The sequence below is a fragment of the Takifugu flavidus genome, chromosome 1 (genome assembly GCF_003711565.1).
Source record: "Takifugu flavidus isolate HTHZ2018 chromosome 1, ASM371156v2, whole genome shotgun sequence".
Taxonomy (NCBI): domain Eukaryota; kingdom Metazoa; phylum Chordata; class Actinopteri; order Tetraodontiformes; family Tetraodontidae; genus Takifugu; species Takifugu flavidus.
The window spans coordinates 5,846,295-5,863,071 of record NC_079520.1 but is presented as its reverse complement, the minus strand read 5'-3'; the positions used below and the strand labels follow the sequence as shown (position 1 = coordinate 5,863,071).

Here is a 16,777-nt window from a genome sequence, read left to right as displayed (position 1 = left end):
TAGGTTCTCTCTGGTTTAATTCCAAACTGATCCCAGAAGAGAATATTTCAGCAAACAATCCTTAAAATGAAAGCCTTGCGATGTACTTCAAATGTTGAATTAATAATTATAGTCTTAAGGAGAGAAACTTAACAAGTCCTTTGTTAAAACCAGCGTTTAACGTGAGGCAATATCAACATTTTGTTTCTTTTCCAAATTGCATTTTGGTACCACGACCATTTGAAGCAATTTCACTCTAATCCCGCTGTTGTGCTTTGGCGCATTTCTTTTGAATAAAAGGCACTTTTGTGAATGCACCATATTGCATGACAACCCAAATTTCTGTTCTGGGCCAGATAATTGCTTGTCTGCGCCTTTGTTGCCAATGGAAAAGATCAGGTCGAACCGCCTCGGCCAAATCGCGTGACATTCTCCGCTGACACCTCCATCACGGAACACCTTGCCGCAGGACGCCAGGTGGTGATGGGAACACGGGGCTCGGCGTGTAACGGCTCCACACAGAAGGAATGGGCTGGGTGTATTCCGTGGAGGTGAAAATGTCACACGCTGCAGAGGAGCTTGGTGAGGTCTGACACCTCTGGGGTAGACCTCCGAGCCCATACCTTCCTTTTAAGTCAGAGGATGGACACCTGTAGAGCCCAGCCCGAAAGGTCAGGATGAAAACACGACCTGGCCTCATTAAACCACCCCCCCGCCCATCAGAAAAGCTCAATTAAAAACCCACCCTCCCACTGTGCCATTGATCTGCCCAAGGCAGGGCTGAGTGGTGAGCGAGGACTCAGGAGGCGCTCCGCCACGCGCTCAAAGACCTTGAAAAAGCAGTTCTGACCAGCTGACAGGTCAGGATTGTTGCGCTATGTATCCTTTCAAACTCGGACGCCATGTCTTTCCCGCCTGGGCTGATATCTATCGATCGGGACACGTGAGCGATGTGGTCGGTGTGGCGGAGACGCTGGCGGAAACTCATCAACGGCGGATCCTAATGACTGATGCTTCCTGAGCTCTGAGAAGATTACACAAGGATTGATCGCCTGAAGGTGTCTCCGTCACTCCTCCGATAACACAGAGATTAACAACTTAATGAGTGACCCCATTGGTCCGTCATCTGCCCCGCGACCCTTCTCCCACGGCCGACGTTGAAACCCAAGCGCAGGTGAAGACTTAACGGATCGATGCCTCTGTGGAGGTGTGGTCGGATACCTGAAAACAAACACCTGTGCAGTTACAACCTTATTACTTTTGGCTACGATAAGCTCTCGCCGCAACCACGACAAACATCTGTCCTTATTTAGAAGCTGTTAACCTTTTGCGGGAGCATGTCACATCCATTTTGCAAAGAACAGCCATCGTTCACCTTATTTATTCATGAGAGACTCCACACTCATCTGCAGGAGCCAGAGCCAGTAAAGCGTCTGAGGAGATAGCTCCGCTCTGACCCGAGGTCTTTACATTCAACGATAACCCCCCGATGCGTGTTTCCAATGCATATAAATGACATGTAGACTTAGCATGGCGTTTAGCCGCACGCCACGTTTCCTCCTTCAAGACAAATCTGTGATTGCTTAGTGTGGCCTCCTATCATTTCCTTTAAGGTACATATGGTGTTAAGAGATCAGATGATGCTCTTGGAATGTGGAGAGTGTAACTTTTCTAAGCCACACTCTTTTCTGCTCATTCCATATGCTGGTACAAGATGCTGGAATGATCTTGCAGAGGATATAGGGCCATTTGTTGCCTAGGAGACGGTTGATAAAGATGACAGTTTAGAAACGTACATAGACATGAACATGCAGAGGGATTGCTGAGCATCCATCCCAGCTTTTACCAACCCAACCCTCTGTGTAAATACTGGTTTTATTTTTAAAGTAGGGTACCTGCGGGTCATCGGGCCTATGCTCAAAGCAAAGTCACGCTTGGGGGATGAGGTTATTGTGGTATTGACAGAGAGACATGAAGGCGTGACCTTCAGGGACCTTTGATCATTCATTCGTCCATGAGGGGAGCCGAACCTGTCAGTCAATCACGCTCACGCCTGATTGGCTTGTGAATGATTTCCGCTTCTGTTCTATTGATATAGATCAATGCTGAGAACAAAACCAAATAATTTCCCTCCGGACCCATGTTCTCTATTCTGATGTCGGCCAGTAATCGTTTTAATTTATTTACTGAGAAAATCTCATTCAAGCACCTTTAGTTCTACCTACTTCCTGTTTGGGTTGCTGCTGCACCATATCTGCTTCCTGACAGTCAAACTGATCGAGTGTTTTGTTTCGAGGCGGAATGGCAGCTCGAGCAGGAATAATAACAGCTAGCGTAGTGAACGGAAATTCATTCTCTCCTCTCTTCCCCTCCCTTTCATCATGGAAGAGGACAAACAGAGATAATGACCATAACATCCCATTAACAGGAAGTTCAGCGCATTTGTTGCTGTTTCCTCCAACCTCACAAATGATTTAACTCAGGGTATCAAAACAGTGAGCTTACAAAAAGAGTAGATGGCTTAAGAATGAAAATTGCCAGATGTTTGTCCAGTTTAGAATCTTAAGCAATTACAAAACAACCCATTTCTACAAGCTAGCTAGCCTTCATTAGCTCCTATTAACTTCATTCACCCATAGGCTTCATGTCGCAGTGCATTTAAGTTATTAGCACATGTGAGTTGGCAGATGCTTGAGTTAGTTGTCATCATTTTTATTGAACTCCAATACAATCCACCTTTATTTGTATAGCATCTGTTATAGCCACCAACACTCTACAGGCACGAGAGCCTGACCTCTGAACAGGCAACAGGCAGGAAAAAACTTAAAAAAGAGAGATATCTTAACAGGAAGACACCTTGATTAGGACCCCCCATATGAGCCGTTTAAACTGTGTTAGTTTCACTCACTGCAGTAGCAGTTTTATGCTAATTCAGTTGCAGTCAGCCTGTTCCAGACTGTGCCACAGGACCACAAAATTACAGCCTTACACACAAGAGTAGGCAGGCCCATCCAGAAAGGATTGCTTCAGTGATAAACGTCCCTCACTGGATGCGCTGCATCCGCATCCTTCCATGATGTGGAGCACTGGGGTTGAGGAAATTGCTTCACCCAGGAGTCAGAGCAAGCTGGTCCCGGCTTGTTAATTTTGGGAGAATCATCTTTGCTGACAAACACGAGGAGCTGATTGCTCTGCGGCTTTTCCTCATGGCCCCCCCCGCCCTCCTGCGGGCCTCTGTTTGTTGTCTCATTTGTGAACCTGGACAGAAATAAGCACAAGTGTGAGGGGAGCTCTGCGATGAGGGAGGGGTGACGGCGGGGTGATGATAATGAGCGCAAACACACAAAGCGGCTTACATGATGCATTCCTGGATCATGATCCCCATTTAAAGGGTACCACTCATGGGGCAGCTTTTGGTGCATTTGCAGGACTGAGGGGGTGGTTTAATCCAAACAAGACAGTTTATTAATGGATGAGATCATCCGAATGCTTTAAAGAACCAAAAACCCCAAACATTGCGCAGGCTAAAAAGGAAATGATGCAGGTCTGCCTCTCCATTTGTTTACTTTTTGATCCATCACACCTCCTCCTCTCTGCAGGGCCTCTGGGAAAGGCCCCATGAGTCTTGTGTTGACGTCACCTCCTGTTTCTCTCATTATGCCGACTGTCGTCCAACAGCAGGACTTGTTTCCATGCCCACCAAGCAAATGTCTCATCGGCGTCTCCTGGCAAAATGCAACTTCGGAGCACGTCAGGAAAGCCCCTCTTGGTTCCTGCGTTCATTCCAGCCCGTTAAAGAGCGACTTAGCAATGATTCAGCAACAGTCGCAGCCGACTGGTCTGAAAGGACGACTCCTGATAGGAGTTTTCTGAATGCGTCTTCATCTCCAACTGCTGGCTGATTTGCTCTAAATCCAGCCACTGTGGTGGAATTGAGAACATGTGACCCCCCCCACACCCCCACAAATTGACCCGCTTTAAGCTCTGGTGAAGTCTTGCACATCCAGCGCACTGCATAAACATCAGCAATCTGTCCTGCCATCAAAGCGAAGCACCCAAATCTGCTCCACATTTATTAACACGAAACATGTAATAGGTGTGAAATTATTGCCCCGATCTGCTTTTCTTATTCATCAAATTTGCTTGGTTTCCTATGCACAAATAGATCAATCTTTATTGGTTTATACTGTGTCATAGAAGGAAAAGGAATGTTTTCTTTGCCTGCTGGAGCCGCTGGTGAGAGCAGACTTTATTTCCCAGTTGTCTCAAGTACTCATCCCAAAGTGGCGCAGGAGGCTTTATGGAGTGTTGTTACTGAAAATAGCATTTTCTTCAAAACACCTGGAACGAAGAAGTGTATTTTCATAATGAAAGAAACATCTACCCTCAGTGAATTCATCAAGAAAAGAAAAATGAACCCTTAACTCCATAAGTGACAACGGTCCTCTAACCAGCACTGACCCCTCAACCCAGCACGAATCGACCGGGTCGTTGCTCGCAGCCCCGGTGCCCCGATGCTCCTGGAGACGGACCTGCATCACCAGACGACCGTACGGCCGCTCTGAGCCCTCTGGGACGCGACATTAGCTAAGTGCTGACAAACAGCTTGGCTATTCATGCATCTAATATCCTTCAATATATCCTTCAATATAATATCCTTTATTAATATCTAATATCATGCATCGACTCTAATGGAGATATTTTAAAGCTGAAGTTTGTGGGAAAAACGTCACAAGGCTCGTCAGCTTGTGCAACGTGTTTTAATATTACCGTCCCACAGCTGCATTCCTGTTTTATAAAGCACTGTGGGTTTTTTTCTTTGTGTCTGCAACACTAAAAGATTTATTGAAGTTCAGCCCTCAGTAAATGTGATCCGGGTGTTACTGTATCCCAACAACGCCACCGAATCCAACTGATTTGACGTTATAAGTGTCTCCATGAGGGTCATTCTGGATGGCATCTTGTTTCCATTCATTGTAATTTTAAAACGCTCCCTCATTTCTATTAATTTAAAATAAAACCCCATCCTTCAAAGAGCATGTCCTATAGCTAGCGCACAGGCAGAAGTAGGCCAGAGCAGTGATCCCCACTGTCCTTTTGCCCATGCTGGGCCCATTGTTGTGTTGCCAAAACTGATTTTCCCTGGAGCCTGAAAGACCAATTTTCCTTCTGTATTGTATGCATGGCACAGCTAGTTGGTACAGCTTGTGTGTCTGCAGTAAAAAGCTGTGAAAAAACCTCTATTATCCGCAGGATCGATGCACCAACAGTCGTTTTAGCACCGTCGCAGGCACGATAATCAGGTTTACCATCGAAGCCCATCAGTCAGGGTCGTAAAATAAAAACACTCGCTTCCTTCCAGTCTTTCCGATGCACAGAACAACAGCTTTTTACAGAACACACTAGAACTAAGGTGGCATTTCATGGAGTCATTTGTGGTTATTGGATTTGTTGTTTTTTTTCCAGCCAACAAAGTCACCTGACAGAGTTTCACTCATCATCATATCCTAATGCAGGAGGCTTTCTCTTTTGCCAATCACATCCCTGCGTTTCACGTGTGGAATTAATGATTTTATGGCTATAAACAAAAAGAGGCTCCTTTTTGGCATCTTGCTTCTCAGCCTCAGACTCCACAGCTTTTAGACACAAGGCAGAAGGAATAAAAGAAGCAACCGCTCCTCCAAAGTCCTGACAGGAAGTGACACCGAATGAGGCGAAAGATTCCACTGTTGCCCATTTTGGAGGTCTGCATCTGCACTATTGATCCACCCGGTTCAGAAAGAGCGGATCGATACCAGGAAATACTTGCAGCACCGGTGCCCGACGCTGCAGCACATGGTTCTTTTTACTCCCCAGTCCGATATCAAAGGGCTGAATATCTGAGGGATGGGGGCAGCTATTTGCCACCGAACGCCCGGCAGCAGGACTAAAGATCGCCACTTGTGTCGCTTGAGAGTTAAGCTGAAGTGGCGCCGGGCTCATTGTGACGCCCACTCTCTCTCGCACTAAAGCCTTTTTCTTCTCCGCGGGCGGTGAGTAGCCGCACATCACGTTCCTATTAAAAGGAAAACTCCTTCACTTATCTCTCAAGAACTCAAGAAAGTAAAACCGGAAAGCAGATGTTGCCTCGTGCTTCATCACAAATGATCCCATTGTGCATTTCTGAACAGTATTTGTGGAAATTAGTGAGTGAGTTTTGCATTTTCAGGCCCTCACGGTCACTTCCTTCGCCTGCACATGATCACCTGCAGTTTAATTCACGTAAGTTGGTTTATTTTCGTTGCCGTAGAACCTGGCAGGTATTAACTGGCCCGAGGCCCCTCAACGGTGGTGGGTGAGCTATGCTAATCAGCTCAGAGGTGGTGGTGGGGTGACGTGAATGTTTCGGTCACAACGGGTCTGGAAAAAGACTGAAATGGTCGCTGCGGGTGAGTGAGTCCCAAACAAATGTATTCACAATGAAGACGAACAGTGTTTTCCTGACAGGGTGAACAATAGGAACGGCGAGTGAGGACACGGTAATCAGGGCTGTTTCATGCCGACGCCCACACGGCAGATCTGCTGAGTCAGGCTGCTGAACCGTATAAGATGCTCGGTAAAATGCAGCCAGACCCACGTTGAATAGGCATTAATTGGAATAATAATTTCAGGGATGAATAATTCAGCTGAAATTTCCAGCAGAAAACCGCAGGGATTTTAAAATTCCAACAAACCCCCCCCCCTTTTCTTTGGAGTCAACTGGATTCTGGGGATCTTGGGAGTCCAACAGCTTCGGGGTGCGGGCCCTTCCTAGATTTCTCCACCTGGAAGGTGAGTGATGAACATTCCCACCTTCTTGTGAGGGATGTGAGCACAGAAAACTAACCCGGAGACGGCGTGAAAGCACTCCGCTCTGGTCCAAAGTTCTCTGATGACCTGCAGGAACCCGCTCCGACGACCACAACATCAAATCCGTCACACAGGTTAATGCATCAATAATTTAAAGAACCAACCTGTGAATCAAACATGAACTGAAGGTCAGTGCTGCCGATGAAATATTCAAGGCAGGAGCGTGCTTTCACTGGCCAAGAGATTGGAGTGCTTTTAGAAGATGCTTACGCTCTGACAGCAAAGCTTCCATTACATATACACACTTTAGTGATTGTTAAATGAAAACAAGCGAAGGCGTCTGTTGAGAACTGGGCGTTAAAAGCTGGAGGTTGTGGTAATTGGCATCACACACGTGTGGTTCGATGTGCTGGAAACTGTTGGGGTTTGATTTGCTGCCGGTTGTTAGTTAAATATAGGACTCTGTCTCCCCTGCAGCCATCTTTGACACCCTGTAACAAATGTCTGACGTAACTGAACCATTTAAATCGGAGCTTTATGCAGATGCGTATTTTGCTGGAAACCGGCTGCGTAGATGTAAACACCACCTCCTTTTCTACTCACCGCTGACTATTCACTAAACTGTAATTACAGAAGTCGCTGGCCATTGCTTGGAATGGACAGTTCTGGCCACCGTAAAGGTCCCCCGTGATGCAGGATTTCTGAGTCTGGTGTAATGAGGAAGGTTGTAATAAAGTGTTAAAGCTCCCTTTTCTGCTTCCCTGTTGGGTTTTTGCCTTTAAGTGTCAGCTTGTATTCATCTCTCAGGCTCTCGGCCTTGTTCAGTAATGAAACATCTCATCTTGTAAGGTCCCTTATCACCTGAACGGGGGACTCCATACATTCATTTCAGACTATAGCCAGACTTTATTTTCTTCTGCTCTCATCATCTCATCACATTCTACATTTTTCTCTGCAGATTAACTCCACGTGTTATTTCCTCATCATGTCTCTTTCGTGTTTGTCGGTTTATCACTTTTAAAGTTCTTTAAATCATTCCGGATGTTTACCCTGTCGACCATTTTGACCCCCCTTCCTATTAACTGCTCTTTTTAACTACTCTTTGAAGTGAGTTTAACCACCCAGCTATCATTCCATTATCCGACTTCACAATGATGCTGATGTGGTTACCATGGTTACGGAGCAGAGGAGTCGGCCCGGGATTCTCTGAGAGGACGTTCAGATGAGGGAGGCTGAGGGAGGAAGTCTGATCAATTTGAAATGTGACAAGTCCGCCGGCAGCGGAGTGAGCTATCTCCGGCAGACGCAAAGACGCGGAGAGGTCACACTTAATTGAAGCTGAAATTAATAACACATGCAGCTATCAAAGGCAGGAAGTGAGCTGGTAAAGAACAAATTGTGAGCTGTGAAAGCGTGAACTGCAATATTCTGAGAAGTTCTATAATGGAATATGGAAGCGTATAGAAGACACTCAGTATCTTTGCGTGAAACATCGATGCCAGGGGACCGATGAGCCATTTACCATGTGTGAGATAAATGGTGAACAGCGTGGTGTGGCAGGGGTTAGCGCTGTCGGCTCACCGCGGGGTGATTGAACGCTGAAAATGCAGATTTAACCCCCGAAGCAACATCAATATTTACAAATGTGCTTCATGACACAACCATTAAACCTGCTAGCTCCAAATGGGATCCTGCTAGCATCCACAAAGATAACGCTACACGTCATTTCCATCCCTGACAAAAGCATCTGGAACTCCCCGTCGGCTGCATTACATGAATAAAGCTGTTATTTTATTAAAACCTCAGCGTGAAGACCAAAAATGCCCGCAACTAAAACCTTTAATTCCATCATCTGTATCATTTCTATAAAACTGACGTATGTTCCTGTATTCGTCTTCTCAATAGTTGGGTTTAAATGAGTTCAAACCATTAAAATGGGGGTGAAACAGTAGGATTCACATGGCCGCCAACATTCCTGAAGCTCCAGTTCTCCCAGTGCCCCTATTCCCTAACCTGAGAGTGAGCTCCTTCCTCTTTCCCTGCCGCTGAGCTGGACAGATCTCTGCACTTGTTTGCTTTGGTTGGAATACCAGGAGCTGATCCAACACAACCAGTGCACTTCATATCTACATCATTTCTCAGTGACTTATTCTCCTACATTAGGGGAAACCCTGATTGAAGGATAAAGAATGACACTTTTTCCATTTTGTGAGTAAATTGCTCAATATTGGCTGTGTTGTAGCTGCCAATAATCCAATATCATTGCTCTAATTAATTACCTATTGATTCTTCCATTCCTATGTCAGGCGTTCTGTCTAATATCTGCCAATATATAGTCCTCCACTCCCCAAGGTTACAGATGGTGCAAGTATAGTGGTATCTCCTACTTCAACACAGGATAGACTTCATAACTTTATGTGGAAAATTGAAATGATGAAACAAGGATCCAAGATTTAACAGGCAGCAGGATCTGGAAGGCTGCACACTTCTCAAACAAGGCTCCTCGCGTCTGCAAGGCATGACTCTGGACTTTAACAAACCCGAACCGCAGAGCGTCGCCTTTTTTTATCTCCTTATCTCAGACTGGAGTGAAGGAGAAACAGACCGTGTGTGCCACGCTCTGACTCCATAACAAGTATCGCCAGGGGGAGAGGCTGGTGATGTAAGCTCTTATGCAATATCACTGGTCCTGAACATTCAAATGAGATAATTATACTTTATGGCTTTGCTTGTAAACACTGTAATTTGGGATCTGGGTTTATATATAATCACTCTGTGTTCCTAATAACCAACATTTTCCTAACAGACACACTCATTCATGATCCATCCCAGCTCAGCTCTGGGTTTAATCTCTTTATTAAGTGTGCATGTGGATAGGAAAAAGGCATGTTTTGAGTTTCCCTTTGTTTTCTTTGCTGCGGTTAACAAAATACACTACAAAATTTTCCATTTATTTAAACGCATCTACGCTATGAGGACATGTGATTTGAACGTACATTTCTCTACAAGAAAATGTGATTTTTATGTTGTGTTAAATAGAATTTCCAAGCAGATGCTTCCGTCATCTCTTTCCAAACATTGATGTAGGATCAGCTGGACTTTGTTATTCCTAGCAAAATATAATATGATGACATCACAGGTAATCATAATCATTCATTTGCCAAATCAGTGAAAACATATGTTACCCTGCAGAGAGACTAGCCACCACATTTGTCCACCTTAGACAACAGAAGTAACTGCTGGTGCTGGACGTGGAAACAAACACCACATCCCATCAGCGTTCCAGTTGCTCCCATCAAAATTCCAAAATGACTGCTCCTTCTTCTCTCAGCCCTCCGTTTCGCAGCAGCAATGATGAATTCCTGTTGACTTCATTTTGGCTGAGCCATTATCTCGTTTCCCAGCTTCTGTTCCTTCGTCATTCACTATTTGATTTACAGCCTTCGGCCAATCAGCGGCGAGGGGGAGGAGCGGGGCGGGGCCGGTGCCCGGTGGGCGGGGCTTGTCGCTTATGATTTTCAGCACCCTGGACAGCCCCCCGTCTCCTGCCTCTGGACTGCAGGGAGGCGACTCTTACGCACAACTGGATGATTTTACAAGAAAAGCCTCCATCTCCAGATCCAACGGTCCACGGCACCGAGCTCCTCTCCCTGTTTGCTGCCCTGCTTTCTCCTCCACGGTTGAGTTGTTTTTCTCCCCCCGGCCCGAGCGTGGAGTCAAGCCGCGTTTTAACTGCATTGTCTCTGCGTCTTCAGGTTGATTTCTCCCCCCTCCTTGTTTTTCTGTTTCCAGCAAAGAGCATGCTGTGAAAGTGCAGAGTGGACTGACTGCTACGAAACATCGCTGCTTAGTTGACAGATTATGTCCAGACGTCGCATTTCTCTGCAAACCCGGGAGTGGATTCCACTTTAGGTTACAGGGGGAAGATGAAGTTGATGATCAGTGGCCGCCCGTGCATGTTCTGACATGACCTATCTGCATCTGCAACGCGGGCTGTAATCCTCACATCAGCCTGACTTAGACGCATTCGTTTGCATTTTGTGGGCAGCAGCTAGACAGCAAGATGAGGTGCCTCTGTGACTTTTTAAATTGCACCTAAAAGAGAGCGTGTGTGCAATATCCTTCTTCTGGGAGGCGACGATTTCGTTTTCCAGAGGCGTTGACGAGTCAGGGTCCTGCATCCGAAAGGAGGTCGCAAACTCTGGGAAGCCCGAGAAGACAGAGGCGCCTTTTGCTTCCCGCCCATCAACCCGAGCACACACAAGAGCGGCCCGGAGAAATGAAGAAGTTTCGTAAGGTGTTGGACGGATTAACCACGTCCTCCCCCGGAGGGACCGTGGGATCTCCATCGTGTGGCAGCGCGGCGGGAACTCCCACCGCGGCACCAACCCCCAAGGAGATCGACATCCAGGAGACGCTAGTGTCGGAAAACTTTCAGTTGTGCAAGGTGGGTGGACAAAAGCACGCCGACGCGCCTTGCGGATGAGTTCATTTGGATCTTTGCGTAAAAGTTGAACTCGGGGCGAGTTTAGTGGCAGCGTCCACTGGCCTGTTTGGGGAGAAAGTTGGATAACTCACTGTTCCCTGCTATCACTAGACAGGTAGATCATTTTCCAAAACAACTAAAAGCACCACCAGAGATAGATTTTCCATTACAGCAGCTCTCGCGGATGGAATTGGCGGGTGCGCGCATGTGTGGTTTTGGGCACACTTAAGCTTCTCACTCGTGTGCGCCGTGAATTTGCAACCTCTCGTCAGCAGGCTGCACAGGCTGCGGTAGCCTACACACGCGCGCGCGCGCATTCACGACATAAACAAAAGCCGATGAATGCAATAGCAGCTATCCTCGATGCATCAGCAAAGCTCGCAGGCACGACCAGTGTAGGGACGGTGACATAACTGGTGTCCCTGGCTTGCGTAAAAAAAAAGAAAAAGTGCACAGCCAAGCCAGCGGAAGGAGCCTGCAGTATACTGTCCTCAGCTGATGTGCTGGTTGGGTGGAGGGTGGTATTTATAGCCGCCTCTGTCGCCGTTGCATCCCCCATTTTTTAATGTGGGGGGACAGACAGCAACGGTTGCTCGGCGGGCTTTGGGGAAAAACGTACATTTCTGGATAAGGCGGTCAATAATTCATGTAGAGGCCAACAGAAAATGGGTTCTGCACAGAAATACAGTGTATTATTAACAGGCAGAGTGGGGGCAGCAACAAGAAGGGGGGGGGAGTTAATTCACAAACTGAAAAGGATGCTGCAGGAGCGAGGGAGGCAGACAGGAAGAAAGTGCTGGAAAAAGAACAGCCATGGTCCCGTGCAGGACTCTGTTTTAGACCGGAAAAGCCTCGTGGAAGCAGGCGTGCGCTCCCGTTTCTGTGGGTGCGAGGGAGTGTCTGACAGAGGAGATACATCTTCATTAATTAAGTGTGAAACAATCTAATCACGATCACCTCAGCACAGCTATTCTGAGGCGTGTGATCGTAGCCAAGAAGAACCCGCTAATGCGAAACAGAAGAAAATATGTGTGAAATTTAAGCAATAAACTTGGTATTTTTAGATAGGAGGCAGCTGGAAACGATGATGACAAGGCGCACAGAAATTGATTATCTTCTGTGACCTTTATCCAATTAATAAATGATGTATACACTATACATTAATTGCTCTCTGGCTGAGAGGAAGTACCCTGGATTGCTCAATAACAGATAAATTAATTCAGTAAGTTGATTAAATTAGCAAATGGTTTGTTCCCAAAGCTTTGCTCCCAATATTGCTCGGTGAGGTTATCCTTGTTAAAAACAGATTCCTGGGTCTGTGTGCTACAGAACGTGTGGGAGGATTTGGCTTCTTCACTGTAGCTAACTTCACTGGAAAGTTAGCCACGGCTGCTCCGTGTGGGAAGATGCATCGAATATTTGTGTAACCAAACATTACTCTGCACTCCTCACCTCACCACTTTTTCATTTAATGAAAGATATCTGGAGGAAAGCAAAGGTTTCGTTCTTTCCTCTTTTGGGTCGGCATCGGCGCTCGTTAAGCAGAGAGCACACGCTGCCTGGCGGGTTAGCATTAGCAGATCTGTTTTTGATGGGCGATAACATCTTCAACCAAACATTACATCACCACCATCTCATCTGTATACTTTAAATGCACAAAACCACCAAAACTATATTTTAAAAAGCTCTAAAGTTGTCTCAAGATTTGTTGCCAAGGTTTCATTGAAGAGTGTCGCCATTAAAAAACATGGCAAACGTTTCTTTTTTTAAAAAAAGCGGCGCTCGTGCTTGTGTGCAAAGGTGCACATCAAGCTCACTTTGTTGCAGGAGCCGCTCGGTGCTTCTGTGACAGGTAGCACGCGTGCATGAGTGAGTGAGTGTGCTGATACAGTGAAACAGGAAGAGGCAGGACAGCCAGACCTTCGAGCGTGCACGTAAATCACTCACTGTACTAACACCCTCTCCCTGGTGATGGCCTCAGACTGCTGGAATGGAGAGCTTGGGCACGCACAGAATGCAGATGACCTGTGTTACTCCTCAGAATCTCTCAGACATTAAAGCTGTGGTACGCAAACAGACCCCTGATCAGAGGCGGGGGGGTGGGGGGTGGGGGGGGGGTGGTTCGTGTGACTGTTACAAGCTACTGGTGCAGCGGAGCGTGCTTCGTCAAACATGTGCCCAGTCTGAGTGCTCTGCACGCTGTAAGTAAACATGGCTGCTGACATCGTAATGGCGCTGTCTCCAGATGTCTGACTGGTGGAGCACTCCTGAGTGGAGGTGGACCACAGAGCACCAGGCGCTCTGAAGTCTCCCTTCAGACACCTGGATGAGCGGCGATGTGGAATATATCAGACAGTTAAGGTTGATTATTGCTTTGTTTGATGCAAATTAGCTTTTTAAAACACAGCATGAAGGAGTGAGCAAGTAGGTTTACTGCACGACAATGCATTTATTATTATGGTGTACGATTTTGTGGACACCTGTGGTGACAACGTACAGGTTTCTCCACAGATATTTCCAGTCTGAGACTTATTGTAGATGTTTTTAGCCTTTACTAATAACAGTGTGCAGTAAATAACATAGATTTTAACAGCAGTAATGTTTGCAAAGACTCAATGTGGTGTTAAAGTTACTTATTCTGCTCTAAAAGTATAGATGAACTCCAGCCACAAAGGGAGTATATTTCCTTTGTATCCCAACACACATGTTGTGATTAGAACGACTCACTCAGGGGTCACCTTGAGTAGCCAGCAGAAATCTCTTATAATCACAGTTATTGTTATAAACATTCAGAAAATACAGTAATTTGCCTCCATTATGGAGCAGTTAAAAAAAATCAGCAGCAAAATTCAACATATCCAATTTTAAGCGGTAAAAAGCAGAATGGAACTGAAGTAAACAGACACTGTACACGCAGGAAGCAAAACTCACAGCTGGAACGGCCAGATGTTAAAGCTAATCATCACTCTCACAGTGGCTCCATTTGCATTCCAGACGTCTTCAGCCTGGATGAATCCGCTCATATTCAGTGTGCCATTTTTACCTCCTCACCTTTCTCAAGTGCATTTATAGTATTTCAATTAATGGGAAGTGACAATTTCCATTTCTGTTAAGGGGCTGTCACTTAGAAATCCATTAATGTGAGCGTCTCTGTCAGACTGCTCAATGCTGCACGATAATTCTGTCATGGCAACTAACGTTCTCATAGCTGAGGAGGACTGATGTTCACTGAGGTTCTGCTCTGGGGTTTACTCCTGTCCAGCTGCACTCTCATGTTTTTGTTTCTTTCATTTACTCCTATTTTGAATTCATACCGGCTCTATGCCCACCTGAGCACACCTGGGCGAGGCTGCATACAAACACTCTCTCTTTCTTTTCCTCCTCTTCTTATCTTCTCTCAGTGTTGGATGGGATGCTTGTCTTCCTGTCATTAGTTTGATGCAGAATATTCTGTTTTATTTGGATAGGATGATTTAATTTAGCATTTTATGGTAATAGTAAGTAAAAATCTAGGGGTCAGGAACAACTGACGAATGCATAGTGGACCATATGGCCTCCTCTCCTCTCCTCTCCTCTCTCTCTCCTCTCCTCCCCTCTCCTCTCCTCTCCTCTCCTCCTCCTCTCCTCTCCTCTCCTCTCCTCTCCTCTCCTCTCCCCTCCCCTCCCCTCCCCTCCCCTCCCCTCCCCTCCCCTCCCCTCCCCTCCTCTCCTCTCCTCTCCTCTCCTCTCCTCTCCTCTCCTCTCCTCTCCTGGCTTCTGTAAAGCATCTTAAATGAATTGCTCTTCCCGCCATAACAATAAAACCGAATTAAATTAATCTCTCTTACTTAATATATTTTTGTTAAAACAGACCGGGGGGGGGGGGGGGGGGGGGACATAATCAGATTAAAGTAATCTAATATCTGGCCCATAATGACTGCAGTCTCCTTTTCAAGTTATTGTTAAAAAAAATTGAATCATAACTGTAGTTTGTGGTAAAAGTCCCATTTGCTGATGTCATTTTTGGATTGTTGCAGTTGAGGCACAGACAGACAGACAGACAGACAGACAGACAGACAGACAGACAGACAGACAGACAGACAGACAGAAAGACAGGCAGGCAGGCAGCAGGCAGGCAGACAGACAGACAGAAAGACAGGCAGGCAGACAGGCAGGCAGACAGACAGACAGACAGACAGACAGACAGACAGACAGACAGACACAGACAGACAGACAGACAGACAGACAGACAGACAGGCAGGCAGGCAGACAGACAGACAGAAAGACAGGCAGGCAGGCAGACAGACAGGTGGGCTGGTGAGGATGACGTCGCCTGACTTCCTCACCAGAAGCCCGGTGAGGTCGCTCCACGGGTGTGATGATTCAGTGGGTTCACTTCCAGCTAGTCTCACATTACCGCGTGTCAACCGCCTGTCAGAAGCCACAGTGTGGGATCAATTAAGGAGGAGCTGATGTCAGGCGGGGAGGGGGCGACGAGGGGGAGGCCATGGGAGACGTTCAGCTAAACGCCACAAATAACGACGCTTGTTGAGTCAGCGTCTCATTAATTCAGTTCGGAACTGATGTGAATAAAAGGCGTCGTTACGCCACAAAAGAAGGTATTTGGCTTGTTTTGTTTCTTCTATTCAGCTCCGGCCGTGACAGACGCTCTTTTATCAGTCGTGCTGCAGTCCCGTCCCTGTAGGTGGTGTGTGTGGAAATACTGGAAAAATAAAAAAGGCAAAAAGAAAACTCTTCCTGCCCCCCCGTCCCCATCCCACCACCCCCCCAACAGACGGTGCTGCACAAATTTTGATTTTATTTCGCCTCGCAACTGAGTTATTCTGTCGTGCTTGTTGAGGAAAGCACCACAGTCGTTCATGATTTATGAAAGGAAAGAAAGGAAAGTTTCCGTGAAAGCTCCAGCCACAAATGAATTTGATTGTGTTTCCCATCAGCGCCTCCGGAGCTGCATCAATATTAAAGGAAGGAGTGAAGGAACACGGCGGAAATCAATCGTGTGCCGTTAAACCACTGTTGACCCGCAGCATTAACTCGCCGCTGATTGCATGTAAAGGCCAATAAATACTGTAAATGGGCAGAGATGCTTTGCAAATGGTCTAAAACAGTAGAGTCGATTCAACAATAAGATAATATTCCTGCCAATATTTCTGCCTGTCAGAAGACAGAAGAGGAGGAAACGGGGGAACATGTGACCTTTCCTCACTTTCACACTTAAACCTTCATCTTCACGCTGCACTTTCTCTTTTGCCAGCTGTACGTTTGAGGCCCGCCTCTGCTCGCTTTCGCCAATTTCACGCCACACACGGAATTCGAGTTACAAGCTGCGGCGCGGACAAAAAAACCCCGTTAGATACACAGGCTTTATTTATCACCGTGACCTAACGTTAGCGCAGGACGTCCTTGCTGCCACCGTCGTCCTTTCCTGCTTGTTTGTCAGTTGGGCGCTTGTGGAACCACTTTCTTGCTTTTCGCCACCTTTCT

The 16,777-nt window shown here is 46.6% G+C and overlaps 1 protein-coding gene across 10 annotated transcripts in view; it reads left to right on the top strand.

The window, feature by feature from the left end:
* The first annotated feature begins 10,326 nt into the window (after positions 1 to 10,326).
* Positions 10,327 to 16,777, top strand: part of stxbp5l (syntaxin binding protein 5L) — a 68,059-nt gene continuing 61,608 nt past the window's right edge. For all 10 annotated transcript variants that reach the window (XM_057033196.1, XM_057033179.1, XM_057033168.1 and 7 more), the window contains exon 1: positions 10,327 to 11,254. In XM_057033196.1, the coding sequence (XP_056889176.1) occupies positions 11,087 to 11,254 (168 nt within the window). In that variant the 5' untranslated portion in view covers positions 10,327 to 11,086. The remainder of the gene's footprint in view (positions 11,255 to 16,777) is intronic.